This window comes from Thermobia domestica, chromosome 14 (assembly GCF_964235325.1).
Source record: "Thermobia domestica chromosome 14, izTheDome1.hap1.1, whole genome shotgun sequence".
In the NCBI taxonomy this organism is placed as follows: domain Eukaryota; kingdom Metazoa; phylum Arthropoda; class Insecta; order Zygentoma; family Lepismatidae; genus Thermobia; species Thermobia domestica.
The window spans coordinates 154,585,725-154,603,797 of NC_137467.1; the positions used below are offsets into that span (position 1 = coordinate 154,585,725).

The 18,073-nt window shown below is 36.1% G+C and overlaps 1 protein-coding gene across 3 annotated transcripts in view; it reads left to right on the forward strand.

Moving 5' to 3' along the window:
* ArfGAP3 (ADP-ribosylation factor GTPase activating protein 3) overlaps positions 1–17,565 on the forward strand; it is a 56,942-nt gene extending 39,377 nt beyond the window's left edge. For 2 of the 3 annotated variants that reach the window (XM_081739074.1, XM_081739076.1), the window contains 3 exons: positions 1,767–2,007; positions 4,112–4,327; positions 16,839–17,565. In XM_081739074.1, coding sequence (XP_081595200.1) covers positions 1,767–2,007; positions 4,112–4,327; positions 16,839–16,859 — 478 coding nt within the window. In that variant the 3' untranslated portion in view covers positions 16,860–17,565. Of the gene's footprint in view, positions 1–1,766; positions 2,008–4,111; positions 4,328–9,128; positions 9,158–16,838 lie in introns of all 3 variants that reach the window. The other variant, XM_081739075.1, reaches the window with a different exon arrangement.
* Positions 17,566–18,073: the final 508 nt, after the last annotated feature.

Genomic DNA, 18,073 nt, shown 5'->3' on the forward strand with positions numbered 1-18,073 from the left:
CACGAACTGCATTCTTAATGTCAAGGCTGTTTGAGGTTGAAGAGAAATTGGGATAAAGGTGTACTTGTAGAACAGTACCCTCACATTCTGTCGTGATATAAACTGTGATAATAGATTTTTTTTTTTTTTTTTTTTTGAGTTTGTAAACATCTATTTCAGTGTGTGATAGCAATGTTTTCTGTAATGTTTAAATCAATAGATTTAAAAATAATGTTCCTGAAGTATAAATATATATATATCCGGGAAGTGTCAGTATGTAATGGTGTGGGAATTGGTATGAAGGCAGTTACGTATTGGATAAGAATAAATTATGTTATCCAAAAGTTAGTTATCTACCTCAACAATGCAGACTAGTTTAGGTTTAGGGCGTACCATTTACCAAGAATATTAAGTTTAATATACAATAAAGGCACGACTGAAAATAAGATTTTGCGGCTTAAAGCTGTACTTAAAAGATATAATTAAACAGAACTTTACATAAATGATTAAGACTTAATGATAATGGCGTGATAATATAAATCTAGCTCTCTTTTAAACAGGTTCGGGAATGATCTGTTTGTGCTATTTTGTAGCCATATTTTTAGGAGTAAATTAAGTTGATCCATAAGAGTCTTTTAGGGCTTAGGAGTTTTACGGGAGCTAATATTGAAATTAAGTTCCAGTAAAGTTGCGTCGCCAACTAGAATGCTTGGGATGTAACTCAGATGTAAATAAGATATTTTTGGATCGGGCGACGCATGTTCTGAACATCGAGAAAAAAAAAAAAGTTTCTTAAAAAAAAAAAAAAAAGTGTTGAGAGAAGTAATTAGGTAAAGAGTTGGAAAGGAATAAACGCTAGGAACTGCGCCTGTTGACTTTTCATGTCTCTGGTGGACTTTACGATGTCCTGGCTGGTACAGATGATCTTTTTATTTCACTTGATGAGTGTAGAACTCAAATCGTCTGAATTTATTATCCTAAAGTTGGCTATGTCTCATACTCGCGCTATTACTCGAAAGCCGATTGCAACGCTGACAGACTGTTAGCGGGAACGATTGTCTGTCCAACTAACTAGCTTACGATTGACTCTTCTAGCCACAGGACTAGAATCTTCCGACAGACTGACTATCTGTGACGAATCTTCGGGCTAACTGTCTTCTTCCAGGTTGACGTGGGTTTTCAAAGCCAAATCTCCTTGACCTGCTGCTGCTAAAACGAGTGTCGTTTAGACAGGCACTTGGCGTAATAGAGGTTAGATAAGGAGCCCTCTCAGCTTTATTACATAAAAGATATACACTGACATAATTAATTACATAATATAAACAAATACATCTAATTCTACAAGTAAATAGCATTCTGTGGAATAAAACATATTATCAATTCTCAGAATAAACTGAATTCATTACTAAGGTCTGTTCTTCCGTGATATGTTACTCTGAGTCTGGTAAACAGTTTTATCTAATTAAAAAAAAGGGGGGTCTCACAGAATTGTCATTGTTCTTACACTGAGGTAAGAAGCATATTTACCAATCAATCAGTAGTTCGATGGGTTGGGAGTTCAATACTGCTCAATAAAACAATAATATTTGATACCTTTACAGTAGAATATGACAATGGATTTGTGATAATGTCAACTTTACGTGATTCAAAGTCCCTGTGTGGTTCGTAGCATATATTAATAATATATTCTACTTGGTGTGTCGTAATTACCGAAGAAAAATTAGGCAATCATTTGATATATGAATTTTCGATATTAAAGATGGTAATAAATTTGTTTTACTTTGTAGGTATAAGAGCAGTCAAAGTGAGAGCAAGAGTTCAGAAACATTGTTAATAGACAACAAAGATAGGTTTTCTTCGGCCAAAGGTTGGTCCACGGAAAGCGAGCACAGGAGATCCACTGCAAATAGTGAAGAAAAGTCAAAGAAGGATACTGTCGTAGATAATAGCATGGAAGCTCAGAAGAAGTTTGGAAGTGCCAAAGCTATTTCTTCTGAACAGTTCTTCAGAGACTCCAGAGATTCAGACGTAAGTACAGACCTGCAATGCTCGGTGTGATGGAATTATTCCATGTTATGGACAAGAATTAATAGTCATATTCAATTTTTTTTTTTTTATGAATTTAATGCTTAGCTTGTATGATATGGCTAAGTTTGTGATAACGGATAAAATTTTCTAACGTGTGCCTCTTTGCTTTCCGGAAATTCAAAATTAATGAAGCATCTTGCCCCAGTATTCTAGGTTATCAGATGAGCGGATGGTGAAACTTGCGAAACTAAGAACTCTGATAGCAACAAGGAAAATGTCTATTACAATATTATGAACTTAACAATAAAACCCCTCTCGCCTTTGACTTTGCATTCTGACACGTTTCGTATCGCTATTGTATAGTAGGTGAAAGGACGATGTACATGCATGCTATTATGTAGGTCATCATAATACAATGATGTATAGTATAAATTTACCAGAATAGCACAAATTGCAGATGAAATAAAACTTGCTTGGTGATTGTTCATTAAATAGAGCGAGAAAGAGGTAAAGAGCAAAGAAATATAGAACAGAACAGTAACAGAGAAAGGTTAGGTTCGGCGCCATAAAGGAAGAATGCGAAATTGGGTCTGTAAAAATAATCATTTGGATCAACTTGCCTGGATTTATGCAAAGTAAGAACCTCGTTTATCCACACACACCTTCACCAATCCTGTAAGTCATTGTGGAAGTCCTGTACTCTCATGGCGTTTAAGGTCTTAGTCATTGCTTTCTGGCGGTGCTTGTAATTTGAGGAAAAGGAAGTAAAGATCTGGCGAGTATGCAGAGTGTGAAAGCACACAAACACTTTTCGGGTCAAAACCTCGTGTACAATCATTGCGTTATGTTCTGGAGTATTGCAATGCAATGGCTTTCGGTGGAGGTCACTCCTTTTCATACATGTGATTCTTCACAACAGATGTTTGAGTACTTACACATAAAAGATCCAGTTTGTTCAAATTCCCAGTAAACAGCTCCTTGTTTGATCTTTTGTTTTGATCGACTAATATTTTTCGGGCTGAATTAGGACTCTTTCACTCATCACTTTGCCTCCTACTTTCCGGATCCTACTGGAATTTTTCATCCTCTGCAACATTCTGGAGGAAATAGGACTAGCGGCAGTCAAATTTTCTGGCAGTGATGCACTCTTTAGTTTCTGCTCCTCCTTTTAATTGTGGCGAGGAATCATAACACTAGTATGTACTTACACGTCATACTAACGACTATCGGAACTAGAAATTTCTACGCGTGTTCCGAAGGTCACGCACAATATTCATAACTATGAGAAACTTCGGTGCCAAAAGTCTTGTTTCCTAACTGCCAGACTATCTGCCATATTAATTTTCATTCTCCTAATCCGTATATCTTACGACATCGAGGCATATGATTTGAAACTGTACTGCAGTACAAAACGAACAAGATCAAATCATAATTCCGGTAAGTAACAGTTATAGTTGTAGGAGATGGAACGGATAAAATAACTTCTGATCGCGTGTTCACCTTTTTTTAAGATTTCGTAGTAAATTTCTATTTTTACACAAAAGTTCGTAATTACTGTAAGTTGTATGATTGTTGTTGTATGATTGCTTAGCGAAATTCGTCGTCCTGCTTACGGAGGACTTATCTGGCCAATATCTCAGAATTTAAACTTGAACTAAATTCACTGGTAGAAGCTATGTAGCACATATTCATAACAAAAGTAATTTCTGTTCGTTTAACTGAATGTTCCCTTCCTTGTTGAGAACGTCGTCAGCAAGTTTTTTGACATCCTTATTTTTCTGGGTGACGTAAAGTTAAGAATCCGGTGACGCAGGAAAAACCATTGCTGACGGCTTTCTCAACGAAGAAGGAAATATTCAGTTAAAGGAACAAATACGGAGGTCTTGAACTTAATCTCTTCATATACTTTGGCTCCTTTATTGGCACCCTGGAACACGTGATATGAAAACACAAACATAAATGACTATCATCAGACAATTTTATTGTTCTTAAATAAGTTGCTAAGTAAAGAGTAGTTAGAATACGTTAATAGTAGTTAGAGTTAATAGTAGTTAGAATACGTTATGATTCAAATTATTTATAGTTATCTCATTTTCATTTGCAGTGGGAACGGAAAGCCAACCTAGCGCGATTTGAAGGCTCTTCAAGTATTTCTTCTTCCGATTATTTCGGTGACTCCCGTGGATCTAGTAGTGGAGGAGCGCTTTCGCCTTTGCATACGCCTGACTTGGAAGATGTGAAAGAAAGCGTACGGCAGGGCGTGACGAAAGTAGCACTAAAATTGAGTGGTCTTGCCAATGGAGTGATGTCATCCTTCCAAGTAAGTAATACTTCATTTCTTTCATAAGTCGTGCGTCACTTCCGGTGTGTCACTACACAATGCGGCATTAAAGTACCCGGATTGAATTTTTACAACCAGAAGAAGGGTGTCATCACAAAAATAACACAAGCGCACATCAGTCGAGTGATTGAAGTAAGGTTCAACATGTTGCGGCCAACAGTCGAGTACGCAGTAACTTCATTGTGTTTTCAGCATGAAGTAGAGGGCTGCATTCAGTTTTTTGTAAGATTGAGAAAATCAGCCACGGAAACACATGACTTGCTACGGAATGCTTATGGGCATGAAGCATTGTCTAGACCAGTGATGGCCAATAACACACTGAGGGCCAAAATAAAATTAGAACCGTACTGGAGAGCGTTTTCCATCCTCCTCCCCTAAGTAACGGTTTGGTGATATAAAAGTCATACATTTTCTGAATTTGTTCTCTTCTAGTATCCCACTTCTTGTTCCAAGTGTCTAGGGCAAATACAGTCTGAGCCACGAACATTTGAAAGTAACCACGAAATCTACATTTTTAAAATAAAAATTCGCCTTGCAACATGAGCTTGGTAATCAAAATACTAAAGAAAGCATTGTCAAGAAAAGGACAAAAGAAAAAGGAGGAAACCATACAATGTCAAGGGTTGGCATTTGGCCATCACTGGTCTAGAACATGCACATTTTAGTAGTACAAACGTATTCATGAGGCCAGGGAGTCTGAAGGACAGCGAGAGGACAGAACGTCTAACACAGAGAAGTGACAAAACTATTTACTCTATGAGGAGTCTCGAGCTTCTTTATGGCTAAGCGGTTAGCGTATACGCCTTTGGCGTGGGAGACCCGGGTTCGATTCCAGTCGGGAGCTCATGTGGTTCGGATTGCATGTTAATCAGTAGGTCCACGTCTCACATAGCCTCGCTGCTGAACGGGACGTTAAACTCAAAATCAACTTTATGAGGAATCTTCTTGGTGACGACAGTGATCAACCTCCGGGAGATCAACAGTATTCTCGGCAGCAATGAGAAGACCATTAGACATATCATATTGAAGATTTGGGCAAAAGGAAGCTGTGCGCCTATTTTGTACTACACACTGACTGTTAACTAGAAAAGCACTAGTGTCAAATTCCAAAGAATATGCCATGACAACGAATTCCTCGTTAGATCTCCTTAAGAACCTTGTTACTGGAGTTTCATGTTTGATCGTCGTACGAAATTATAGTTGTTGACATAAGCCAGTCCAGGAAAGCAAAGACCAACCTACTTTCGCATGCAGAAGTTCGTTGATTGCCTCCTTTTGATTTCAAGGATCTCATTCACCAAGAATTCGTTTTAGGAGGACAGACCATCAATAACTGCTTACATCGAGAGGTCGTGAAGCGACTTTTCCAGCGAATAACCCGTGCTATCTCCAGCAATTTGAGTCTTCTCAGCAACCATGCTCTTTTAACAGCTGTAACATTGTCAGGCGTTTTGAGAAGCGTGTTTGAGAATGTGGAGACCATCAGATGGCCGTGACTAGAAAACTGAAAAATAAAAATGAAGATGACTTCTCCAATAAGCTACCAGCCAACGAGCGAAATTGTGCATCGAGTGAAAAGGCGACTGCGTAGAAAGCAGAAAGCGTCACCTTTCTGTTTATTATTATTATTATTAAATAGCAAGGGAACTTTATTGCCGCACTTTATGTGTCAACACATAATAAACAATAGAAATGACGAAATTAGGAATGGTTTTCCGAATTTTGCGAAATCGTCTGGAAGTGAATAAATCTAACTGTTGGAAAAGAGTGGACTTCCAAAGAATCAAACTGAAAACTATTGATCAAAGTGTTTTTAAACAAGAAAAGTCTGTGTTTGTTATATGAACCTGTTTACTGTTTATATGAACCTTTGCAAGTGACCCGCTCTGGCATATCTGTAGTAGTTATTTTACCAACACGACGTTTCAACCTGTAATTATCATAACAGCTAATTCATTTATACAATTTTGTGCTCACAAACTTATCAAATCATAAGCAATAAGTACAACTTAATGGTATGTTTGTACAAAATTTAAAACAGTTAACAACTGAACTTGGAATAAATTAAATTCTAAAATACAAATTCGAACATTTCCATGTGCTAAACATATAGCAGCATTGTAATACTTTTTCGCACATAATTCAATATATCATAGTAGATTCGCAGAAAACAGTTTTATTTTTTTAAAGCTTCCAAAATTTTCAATTAAGTTTTTTTTTTTTTTTTTTTTTTTTTTTTTTTTTTTTTTTTTTTAACCTGGTAATTGAATAGATCTAATGATCCAAACGGATATTTTTATTTTTAAGGAGAAGCACCTTCAAAAATTATCTGTTGAGATTATTACGTGCATTAAATTACGAATCTTAAATAGATCTCCCGAAAGGTACTATTCTCTCACATTTTCACTCCCAAGAATCAATTTACAGCATGCCCTGCTGTAGGCTGGAATTGTTTTGTTGGTAATGCGGACAGTTATTTTGATTCCAGCATTATTAGGTGGTTCTGATTCTAGTGATTTAAGTATAAGAAACAACCCTTTAAGTACGATTAAATAGCAAGTCAAAGATTGAATTTTTTTTTAAATGTATTTACATGTTATCACTGAACACCTTAACAACAATAACGTAGACAAATTATAGTGTATTCCATACTACCATTTGAGAGCTCGCTTGTGGCTATATTGTTAGTGTACTAGCCTTTGGCATGGAAAATTTGGGTTCGATTCCCGGTGAGAGCTCATGTTTGAATCACGCGTTAACCTATAAATCCACGTCTCCTAGCCTCAGTGCTGAAAGGGACGCTAACTCCAAATTAACTAATCAGTTTTACTATGATTTGAGTTTGAACATATTGCAGTTTTCAATAGTAAATGCGTAGCGAATAACAAACTTCGTTATCCTACACCACTTTATGAAATTTTGTATCTACTCTGCACATATTGCAGATCTCCGGATTTTTTTTTTTTTTTTTTTTTTTTCGGAATTAGAGTTTTCTTGAATTCAGATTGTAGAAATTTTTAATTACCCTAATTAACCGTTATTACTATTTAAAATTTCATGGATTCGAATTCTGGATCGAACTATGTACAGTTTGTAGTGCACAGAAGCGTATCTGTCCTTTGAAAATTTCTAGGAATTGTTCTGGTTCTAGGGGCGCCCATATTTAATATACGTGGTTTGCTGTATTACGTATACATTTTTGTGAGCTAGAGGAACCCCCTCCCTGCCTCACCTTCGGGCGCACATGGCTTCTTCCCATTTTGTTGTTATATCGTAGTTTGTTCTTGTCACTCTTGTCGTTTAATGTAAATCTAGAGAATAATTACATTATTTCCGAATTATTTTTTTAAAAAATCCTTAAGTTTTCAACACTCACTTTCATGTTCCCTAAGGACAGACATTTGTAAATAAATCATCTATTACATTTCAAGGAAAGTCAGCTTGGAAACATACTATGTGTAGAGGTGTACCTAAAAATTATAATCTTATATTTACATCCAGCTAGTCAGACACATTAAACCTGCAAGCTTTTTTTATAGTAAATTTCTTTACATTATTTGGTTTTCAATTTTTTAAAGTTGAATAGAAAATACACAGGTATAAGGATTTTCAGCGATAAAAAAGAGTAACTATGACAGGAAAATAAAAAAAAAATTGGTTGTGTATCTCAAGTGTTACCTATATATATATATATATAGTGTGTCCGGAAAGTTGCGCAACCCAAAGTTTGTGTATATCTTCTGAACCAAGAACGATAAAAACCTGAGACATGAAACAAATGTAAGCGTGTTCTATGTAGATATTTTGGAGATCATGACCGGTGTTGGAATTTGTAACGTTTTTGTTTAGTAACAAAAGAAAGTACCGAAAGTGTAAAAAAAAAAAAAAAAAAAAAAAAAAGATCAATATTGAGTTGCGGACAACTAATTGCCTATGGGTAAATCTTTGTGTATATGAGCAGTATGCATCAACATTTATCCATTGGTGCGAAAATGTGACAAAGTTGATGCATTGTTGCCATGTAAAAACGCATGTGGTTTACACGTACTTCATTCTTGAGGAAGACATTGATATCAAAATTAACTTCCTAGCGTAATTAGGAGCTGAGCTATTGAGGTTTAAATTGAGTCATACTGAGAGTGGTCCAGAATGTGACAGTTTCACACCGTCAGGCGGCTTAATGGCCGTAACTCGGCAACGATGCATTTCGCGACATATGGGCATATGAACTTTGTACTTGTCTACCCATAAGCAATCCACCTCTGAAATTTTGCCGTACCTTTTTGCTACACCCTGTATATTAGTTACATTATATATAAATTATTATTCTTTACATCTTTTCCTTTCCGTCAGTAATAAATTATGCTATTCCGTTCTTTTAGAACATAGTTATGGATTAATTCTACAATCACAGAATAAAAATCTTGAGGTCTAATAAGTGAAATAGTAATTATTTCTCGTTTCGTTATTGAATCAGAATTCCTTCAACCTAAGTACCCAATCATTTCACAAAAGCAAGTATCTTGAAACTTTGTTACACCTCGAAATGGTGAGTTACTTTACGTAAAACGATGGCTTCCTTACTCTGTTATTAGAATATTAATTAACTAGATATGTTGATTTTGCCACTAGAATTAACGCTTAATGTATGAAATTAGAATATGTACAACGCATTATAAAATTGTTTTGAATGTAGTCAAACTTATAAAACTCAATTATTGCTCAAAACAAAATATTATTTAGAAAAATATTAATAAAATCTTTTGTTTCAATTTCTTAGCGTAACTGACAGTATGGATAGAGTTTTTGGTAAGCTATTTTCAGTGTTTGTGTCTTATATGTTGTGGCAAAATCTCCGGTGTGGGGTAGAGAAAAGCGTTTGCTACAATAAAGGCATTAGCTTCCTATGTGTGTTTATTTCGTATTTGGGACCTTTTTTGTTGTAAGGAAGTTATTTGGGAATTAGTAGCTGCCAGATACTTTGGGTTAAGGTGGTAATTTTTCGTATTTGTGTTGATATATGTTTTTGTATGTTTTGTGTTGGAGATGTGTAATAGTAGCATATGTGTTGATGTGTCATTTAGAAATTGGTGTATAAACTGTAAGCATTATAGTAGGCTTCTTGACGTGCCAGGATTCTGATTTTTGTACTTGTAGCTTTACATCCTTAAGGTTTAGTGGTAAGCTTCGTTGCAAAATCGTTAGTAATCGTACCTTTGACCCACGGGAAACCCGAACTCAAATCCAGCTGAAAACATGTACGAGTCTTACCAGATGCAAAACTCGCCTTACGTGAAATGTATGTAAATTTTGAGTTCTTCATTTATGTGTTCGAGTTGTCAAAGGCTTCTATAATTTCTATATGGATGATCCAAGTTTGGTATTTGGTGGAAGGGGGCACAGTGGTTCGATGCTAGAGCGCTTATTTCTGGGCGAAGAGTTCGAGATTTGATTCCAGTCGGGGTCTCTCATTCCCATTTCCTCAATTATTTCGTAATTTACTTTCATTAATCATCCGTCTCCCTCAGCCTAAAGGATGTAAACGTGGGACGTAAAACTAAAAGGAAAAAACAAGTACAGAACTTCCTTTTTTCTTTTTTTTAATGTTTTATTCTGTAAGATCCGTTTGTGAACACAGTTCCAAATTTTGCACGCCACTGAGAACATGTACCTGCTTAGGCTCCTGACATCAGTGGCATACAATTGGGCTGTACCGTGCCGTGAGGGGGGGGGGGGGCGAGCGGGCCGACGGCCCCGGGCGCCGAAGTAAGGGAGACGCAAAATTCAGGAGAAAGAGAAAAAAGAGAGGAAAAATTACTTTGAATATATGTATGGGGGCTCCGTCGTATACTCGCCCCGGGCGCTGATTTCCCACGGTACGGCACTGCAATTGGGCGCCATTGACATACACATAATCTGTACGCCTCACAATGTCAGGTTAACAAGTTAAAGAAAATGAAGCGGCCCGCTAACTATGAAATACAGTCATCCGATTCCTAACAGCAAGAAACATGACAGCTACGAATATTCATCGCCAGATACGTGAGGTGTATATTGACAATGAGTGACAGTAAAGTGCGAAAATGGGTTACGTTGTTCAGAAGAGGTCGGGAGAACGTTTATGGCGAATCGCTGTTGAAAGGAATTCGATTGTCCGCCATACAGTTCAAATCTTGTGCCTACTACCTCCCTTTCCACCATCTGAAAAACCTTCCTGGGTGACAAGCATTTAGATCAGGGGTAGCTAAGCTTTTTAAGTTTGAGGGTTGCTTTTCATTCCTGAAATCAATAGTGGTCTGCTTATCTTAACGTAGATTCTTGTCTATATTAATTTAGTAGCAGGCGTTCATGGCGCCCTCCGAAATCAATTTTAACTTTGCTGACTTTATTCGTATTTCAAGATAAAAATATTTTTGAATATCCACATTAAATGTTTTCGTTGTTAATTCTTCTCCCGTTCACTATAATAGTGGGAAATCTTTATTTTCTCTGAACGCCTCTTACAGGTTATAAGACTCATTGTGACTAAAGCCTGCTGGGAATTTTACTGACAAAACACTAAACACAGGAAGAGAATGTACTATAACCTCTTACACTATAGGGAAGTTATCTAGACTGCTTGTCGCACAATTAATCTACTCGCCACTTCCCTCTAGCATTTAGGGTCGAAGCGAAGCCAAAATATTACGATCGCAAACTTCGAGTTGTATCGATGTCGCCATCTGAAAGCTATTCTAAAGCATTCTAGATTTGCAAATAAGCTAGAACTTACACTCTTTGGCGGATAAGTGCCATTTAATCTGGTAGAAGTCAGATATAGCCAAGAATCGTCTGTGTACTGGCCCGCTAGAGGGAATTAAAACAACAACAAAATTGATACAGACACTGCGAGCTGCTTCTCATGACTTGCCGGTCGACTAGTAAACCGCGATCCACACGTTGGTCACCCTGTGAATAACTAACAGTCATCGCAAGCGGTAAGTGTCTCACAGGGTACCCAAAAGCTTGTTGTTTCTCAGGATACATTTTTAAACCGGCAAGAAATTATACAGAATTTATGTTAGCTCAGAAAATAATGATTGATATATTGTTCATTTGTTTTTATTGCATAACGGCCCTTACTCAAAAAAAAAAGTATTTTCGGAAATACTCTCGTAAAGCAAGCACACCAAAAATTACTACATTAAAAAGGAAAACATCTTTTCAACTGGTTTCATCTTGAAAGATTTTGCCAGCTGACTGTCACCCATGGAAATTGACGCGGGAGCTCTTTTGTAACTTATGTTGTATTATTTTCTTCAGTACAACGAGAAAGGAGAACCAATTAGAGGAGAGAAAGTTGAGAGTAATTCAAATAATAATAATAATAATAAAAGCTCCTGGTTATAATATTTGTGAGAAATCGATAATTTTGCAACAGTTTTCTGGAAGAGCAGAGTATCTGTTCTGGAAAGGTGTAAACTACGCTAAGTGTTGTTGACTTGCCAGCTTAAACAATTCTTCCGCTTTAAACAGTAGAACTTTGGAATTATTTGTATTTATCTTTTAGTTTATTTGTTTGATGTTTCGTATATTCATATAATTGGGCAACAATAATTGTTTTTATTTAACTGTGCCTTATTTAGTGAATGCAATGCATTTTTTGATATTTTAGGAAAATTATTGGAGCATATCACTTCTGCCAAGTCTCGTTATCTGTAAATTAAGAGGTTGACTGTTGTAATAATATTTGATAGTTTCTAAAAGATCATAGTGACTTTTTAAACCGATGTGTACTTTTCTGTTTATTTACTATAATTTAAAAATCACTCCCCCCCCCCCCCTCATTATTTCGAGCGTTGTATATTAGGATGAGTAGAGTAATTTGAACGTGTAAATATTACTTAATAAAAAATTCAGTTGGAAAACCCTTTACATAAAGTATTTTGTAACTACTAGTTGAACCTGAGCTCTTTACACAGCACATCATTCACATATGAGCATGAATCTCCTTGTCATTCCTTACAGCATCTGTACAGCTCACAGATGACGAGAAGAACCCTAAAACAGGGGCAGCGGGGAAAGGTCAACGACACGGTCAAGTCCATTTCCGGTTTTTGAGGTGTGGTCTATACTTAGATGTCTGCTACTCCGGGTAGTTATCTGAGTGCTATTCCGTGGTGTCATTTGAAACTCCCGTGCGAAAAGTGGGCGAGCCCATATCTACGTCACTGCTTCTGCTAGAGTTGTTCTTGTCATCTGTGAGCTGTACATGTCCCTTTACAGACACAAGTGAAGGATGTCTTGATAAAAATCGACAAGGAGTATCATAAAGGGGAGATTTTTTTCGATTATTTTTTCAATATCTCGCACTCGCACCGTTTGCAAGATTTGAGCCTACTTCCGGTTGGAGTTTCTAATTCATGTATGACCAGTGTTTCCTTTCTTTTTGCAAGCAGTATGTAATAAGCAAATATTACATACGCAGTTAATTATTATGTCAGAGATATATGGTGTTCATTGCGCAAAACACACCAAACAATAAAGATTCATCTTACTGACTGGAAAAATTTTTATCCTTCGTTTTTCATCATCATTTGGCCATGAAACAAACACCGGAGAGATATGCTAACCCCGTATACAAGTGTGTGGTGTGGAAATGTATAATTCATAGGGTATGATGCTTTACTTTAAAATTTCAGTACTTCAGTATACCTCTAAAAAATGTAATAAAGAAATAACTGCCATTTTTTTTTTAAATATTCAATTAGAACTGAATCATCTACACAAAATCTGCAATCGATCAGTGAAAACGGCATCTTTCTAGAGCTTGTGATTGTGAGATATCACTAACAAAAGAATTGTCGACAAACGTATAAACGTAGCATTTTAATATATGGATTAGAAACTTCCGTTTTGAAATTCTAGTGTAGTTGAATCTACCAGTTTCGCGTTTATAGCACTAGCTGTGACCAGCAGAGAAATTTCACTTGGGAAATTCGTTCACGAGTTTCAAAAACTGCAAGAAGAAGAAGAAAAAAGGCCAGGAAATCCTGTGGCATAATTTACATTTATGTTTCATACAGTTTTTTTTGTTAATTATAAATGAATAAAAATTTGCGAAATTGTTCATCTATAGAACTTGAATGTATTCTTGTTCGTGGAACAAAGCAGTATATTCATGTGAAAATAAAAATTCTATAGTATTGTTACCATTAAAGTGGGGGGGAAAAGAAACCAGTCAATAAATCTCATTATCGAGGCACTACGGCTAAGTGGTAGATCGCTTACTTCTAGTTCATGGTCTCCCAAATTTGATCCCCAACCAAGTAAGTTTGTGGTGTACAACATTGTGTCCGTAGGTTTTCTTGGGTTACTTCCGTTTCCTCCCGGGGCCGCGGTGGCTCAGCGGTAGAGCGTTCACCTCTGGTGTTTGGGGTCCCGGATTCGATCCCGGTCCCCGCCAAGTGAACTTTGTGATGGACAAACACCGTGTGCGTGGGTTTTCTTGGAGTTCTCCCACTTTCTTCATTCCACCATTTCAGTCATTTCGCATCATCACCGTCTCCTTTAGCCTAACCGGCATAAGCGTGGGACGTAAAACTCAAAAGATTTCATTTTTTCGTTTCCTCCCACATTTTCATTCCAATGCTTTTAAAAACATTTATCTTAATCATCCGTCTCCCTTAGCCTAAAAGTCATAAGCGTGAAACGTTAAACTGAAAGATTCCATTTAAACGATAAATCCCATTGAACATAATGGAGTACTATAAATTTTGGCCAGGTTATGAGAGGATTAAAAGTTGGTAATCGAGTACTTTGATAGAGGGATCCACCAACCGGAAGTGGTAAAAATCAACCATTTCCAGTTTTAACCTTAATCACAATAGAGCAAAAATAGTAATAAATAGCGTGAAGCGGTTTCCTGCAATCGATTAAGTGTACCAACAACATATTTCATCTCCATCCTTAACGCTCTATTCAGACTGAAAGTGGAAGAAATCTGCTACTACTTCCGATTTCAATATTGGGAAAATCGTAACGCCATGCATACCAAACTTCTTCACGTGGTGTACATGTGACATTTTTTACTAGCTTCTTTTTTATACACTGATAATGAGATAACAATCATAAAAACTTAAGTGTCCATACAGTTTTTCAGCGTCCCTCATATCCCTAATTTAATTACTTTTTCATTACGAACGAATTCTTTGTAATCTGTGAATTTCTGTAATGAAATATGTATTATCAGTATTATGAAAGAAAGAAGGACTAGTACAGAGCTTGTATGCAAAACGGAATACTCCCAAACGTGATAGTGTTGAGTCTGCGAAGCACTAGAACAGTAATTCCCAACGTCTTTTGACTGGCTGCACAATTGTAAAAATAAAATGTGTCGTATAAAGTTTTAAACGTATAGCCCTCTTGTACTGCATAAAATTAATTTTTAAATACTAACATTTTTCGATAGACCTATTAGGAATCGCCGCACTAGCGTGTGGAAGATACACCTAAGACTTGTATGTACAGTATTTTTAAATTCAGTCATTTGAGTGTGAATTTCGTGAAAAAGCAACAACAAATAATATATAGCTAAAATCGTCCACGTTTCAGTGCAACGATCCATCTTTTATGGACTCTTTCTTCCTTTGTCAGTAATATTTAATTTCTGTAAATAAGCGTTTCTCAAACTTTTTCAAGTGGGAACCATTTCTTTTCGAATGTGCTACGGATCTCCCTATTGTCCAGGTTCCTACCAACCTGGAAAAGTCAGAAAATTTCAAGTACAGATGGTTACTTCTTCCAATCCACTTGTCTTTTTGCCTTACCCTGCTATTGGGTAGGGAATATTTTGTAAAATAGTTTCTTTGCAAAATTTTTCTACCTACACTTACACCATATACATGTGCAGTTAGCGACAAAAGTCCTTCCCGTTTAATAAAATTTATTTTGTGAATAACGGTGGTATGGCTGGAACGTACAGAAAATCACAATCTTTTTAATTTACTGAAAACTGTTCTTAAATTGTCCTTCCATTCTAAAGTTATTCATGAAACTAATTTCATCAAACGGAAAGAACTTTTGTCGCTGACTGTACATACATAGTAGGTGAGAAACCTTCTAGTCGAGAAAAATTACTTGCTTTATTACATCTCATATATAGACCTGAAAATCTATTAATATTGGAATAGTCAGGGTATTCGTGTACGCCAAATAAATAGGAGCCCTTTTGTTTTCTTTGAAAGCAATTTTATTTTATTTATTTATTTTAATGTTATGAGCATATCAGTGTCTTTGTTTCATAAATAGCATTAATTACAGTTCCGTTAATGTTGTATCAGTGTTAATAGAATAAAATACATATAATTTTTTTTTTAGTAGTAGTAGTAGTTTAAGGCTATCAAGAATATTGTATAATACATGTATATATATGATATTAGCATTTGTATAATCTTTATCAAAATGTATAAACTATAATTTATATAATTCATATCAGTTTGAGATTCTCTGTTGTTCTGTGTCATTCGCATTGAATTTTGTTCTTTTCTATCTTGTTTTGGACTTGTTCAATCCATGAAGACGAAAAGGGCGTGCGTATCTCGAGAACCACAGTTTGAGAAACGTTGCTGTAAATGAATGACCTATTCTGTAAACTAAAAGTCTCCAGATACTACACTGCGTGTGTTATATGTTCCAAGATTCAAAAGAACCAATGGTAATTGTAAATTTGGCACTCTTCTCCGTGCGAAGTTCAATTTTTAAATAGTTTCGCGTACGACCAGTCATCATAGCAAATAAAAATAACCCCGATCTGACGTGATGGAATCCACAAACGAATATTATCTTTTACATTCGTTTCATTAACTTTTCGTTTACTTTGTACGAACTAATGTTCTTAAATTACGCGGTTTGTCCTAAAAGTAACCGATTGATACTGGCAAATCCATTTAATAATCTTCGAAACAGGCTCTTGTGTAGCCACACAGCTCCCCCAGCGATGTTTCCATTGTTGCAGAGGGTCCTCGTCACGATCTTTTGAACAGCTTTAACTATTGCGAATCGTGTTCTCGCATGACCCTTATCAGCCGAGAGAACAAAAGGAAGTCACATCGAGACAGGTCGGGGCTGTAGAATGGCTGTGGCAGTGTTGGCACTTGGTTGTTGATTAAAATCCCTCATTGTCAATGCAGTATCGCATTATCATAGTAGAGGAACCATCATTTCTTTTTTCTTGTGACACGTCACTTTTATATTTGTTGACTAGATTCACAATCCACTCGCTCACACTCTTGGAGCCAGCTGTGGTTGTTTGCCATTAAGTTTCCCAACCCAACTCGGCTGCATAATGAGCCAGAGCTAATGCAGTTACTTATAGGACAAGCCCTGTACCTTGTTTTAATTTAATGAATTTTTGTTAGATATGAAACCTTTAAGGATCTTGTGTACTTTTCCATTTCAGGAAGCTTAAAACAATAATTAAAAAAATGTATTTGTTTTGTTTTTCTTTCAGGAGCGGTATGGTGGATACTGAAATGAAGATACGAAGTAGTCATTGCCAAGAACTGATCTCGTTTAGAGAGAAAAAGTGTTTAAAAATGGTGGCCCCAGTTCTTTTTTTAAAATACATATAGATATATACATGTGATTACGTAAATTATTTTTGGAAGACATCAAAGATCGTGCCTTCCTTATTCGTTATCTAATTCAGACACACCAGATCGTCAAGACCGAATCTCACATGGTGCAGAACTAGGTTCTAACGTTGTAAAACTTCCTGTTGATTCCTAAGAGGAACCGTATGTATGTGTTATCAGCAATCCAGTGAGCAGCCACTTGTATTTAAAAATAAAAGTTATAAAAATAAAAAAAATCAATAAAAATTGCAAATTATCGGAGGACCTGGAGTTTATTAACAGGTTATAATACAACCGAATGTTAATAATCACTTTCAGGGTCATTTTATTGAATTCGTTCTCCTAATGGAATGGATTCTTCTTACTTTTCATCTTGTATGAAATCGGGATCACTTTATTTTTATTTTTTATTTTGGGGATCTTTTTAAAGTGTATAATTGTAAGATAGCAATCGAAATACACGTGAGGAGACAATGTGAATTGTACATGAAAATTGTAAAGGCGATATATAAATATATAAGTGTAGATGTATCTATAAATATATATAAATACTCGAGGTTTTTGGGACTAATATTTGCTTAATAAATGAAGAAAAATCACTAACATTCGTTTCTTTGTCACCTAATTGTGGTTTGAGCATTTAACATACTTATATACGGGAAGTGGAGTGTGTGTGTGTGGTGTTTCAAAGCAAATAGTAGTAACCAGTCTCAGTGTTGAGGTGTTCAACTCTCATTTACAAAAAATAATCTACACTTGTGTATATATAACTAGACCTAAACTAATACTACGTATCTGATGAGGTTCTGTATTTGTTTGTAGCGTCTCTTGTGTTGTGTTTATATTATGTTATTAGGTGAAGTGGGTGTTGGAAGGGAAGACATGAGTGATTTTGTGCATTATGTTATACAGGGTTGCTAGAATATACCAGCAGTAGATGTTGATATACATAGCCCGAATATCGGTTAGGTTTTGTTATAAGATTGTTGTGATATCGAAAGGACAATTCAAACGCCAGAAAAAAAGCTACACAAAGTATGGGCCCAATAATTGACATGAAAGTATAAAGGTAATCAAAGTTCTGTCGCTTTTTCACCCACCATCTTCGAAC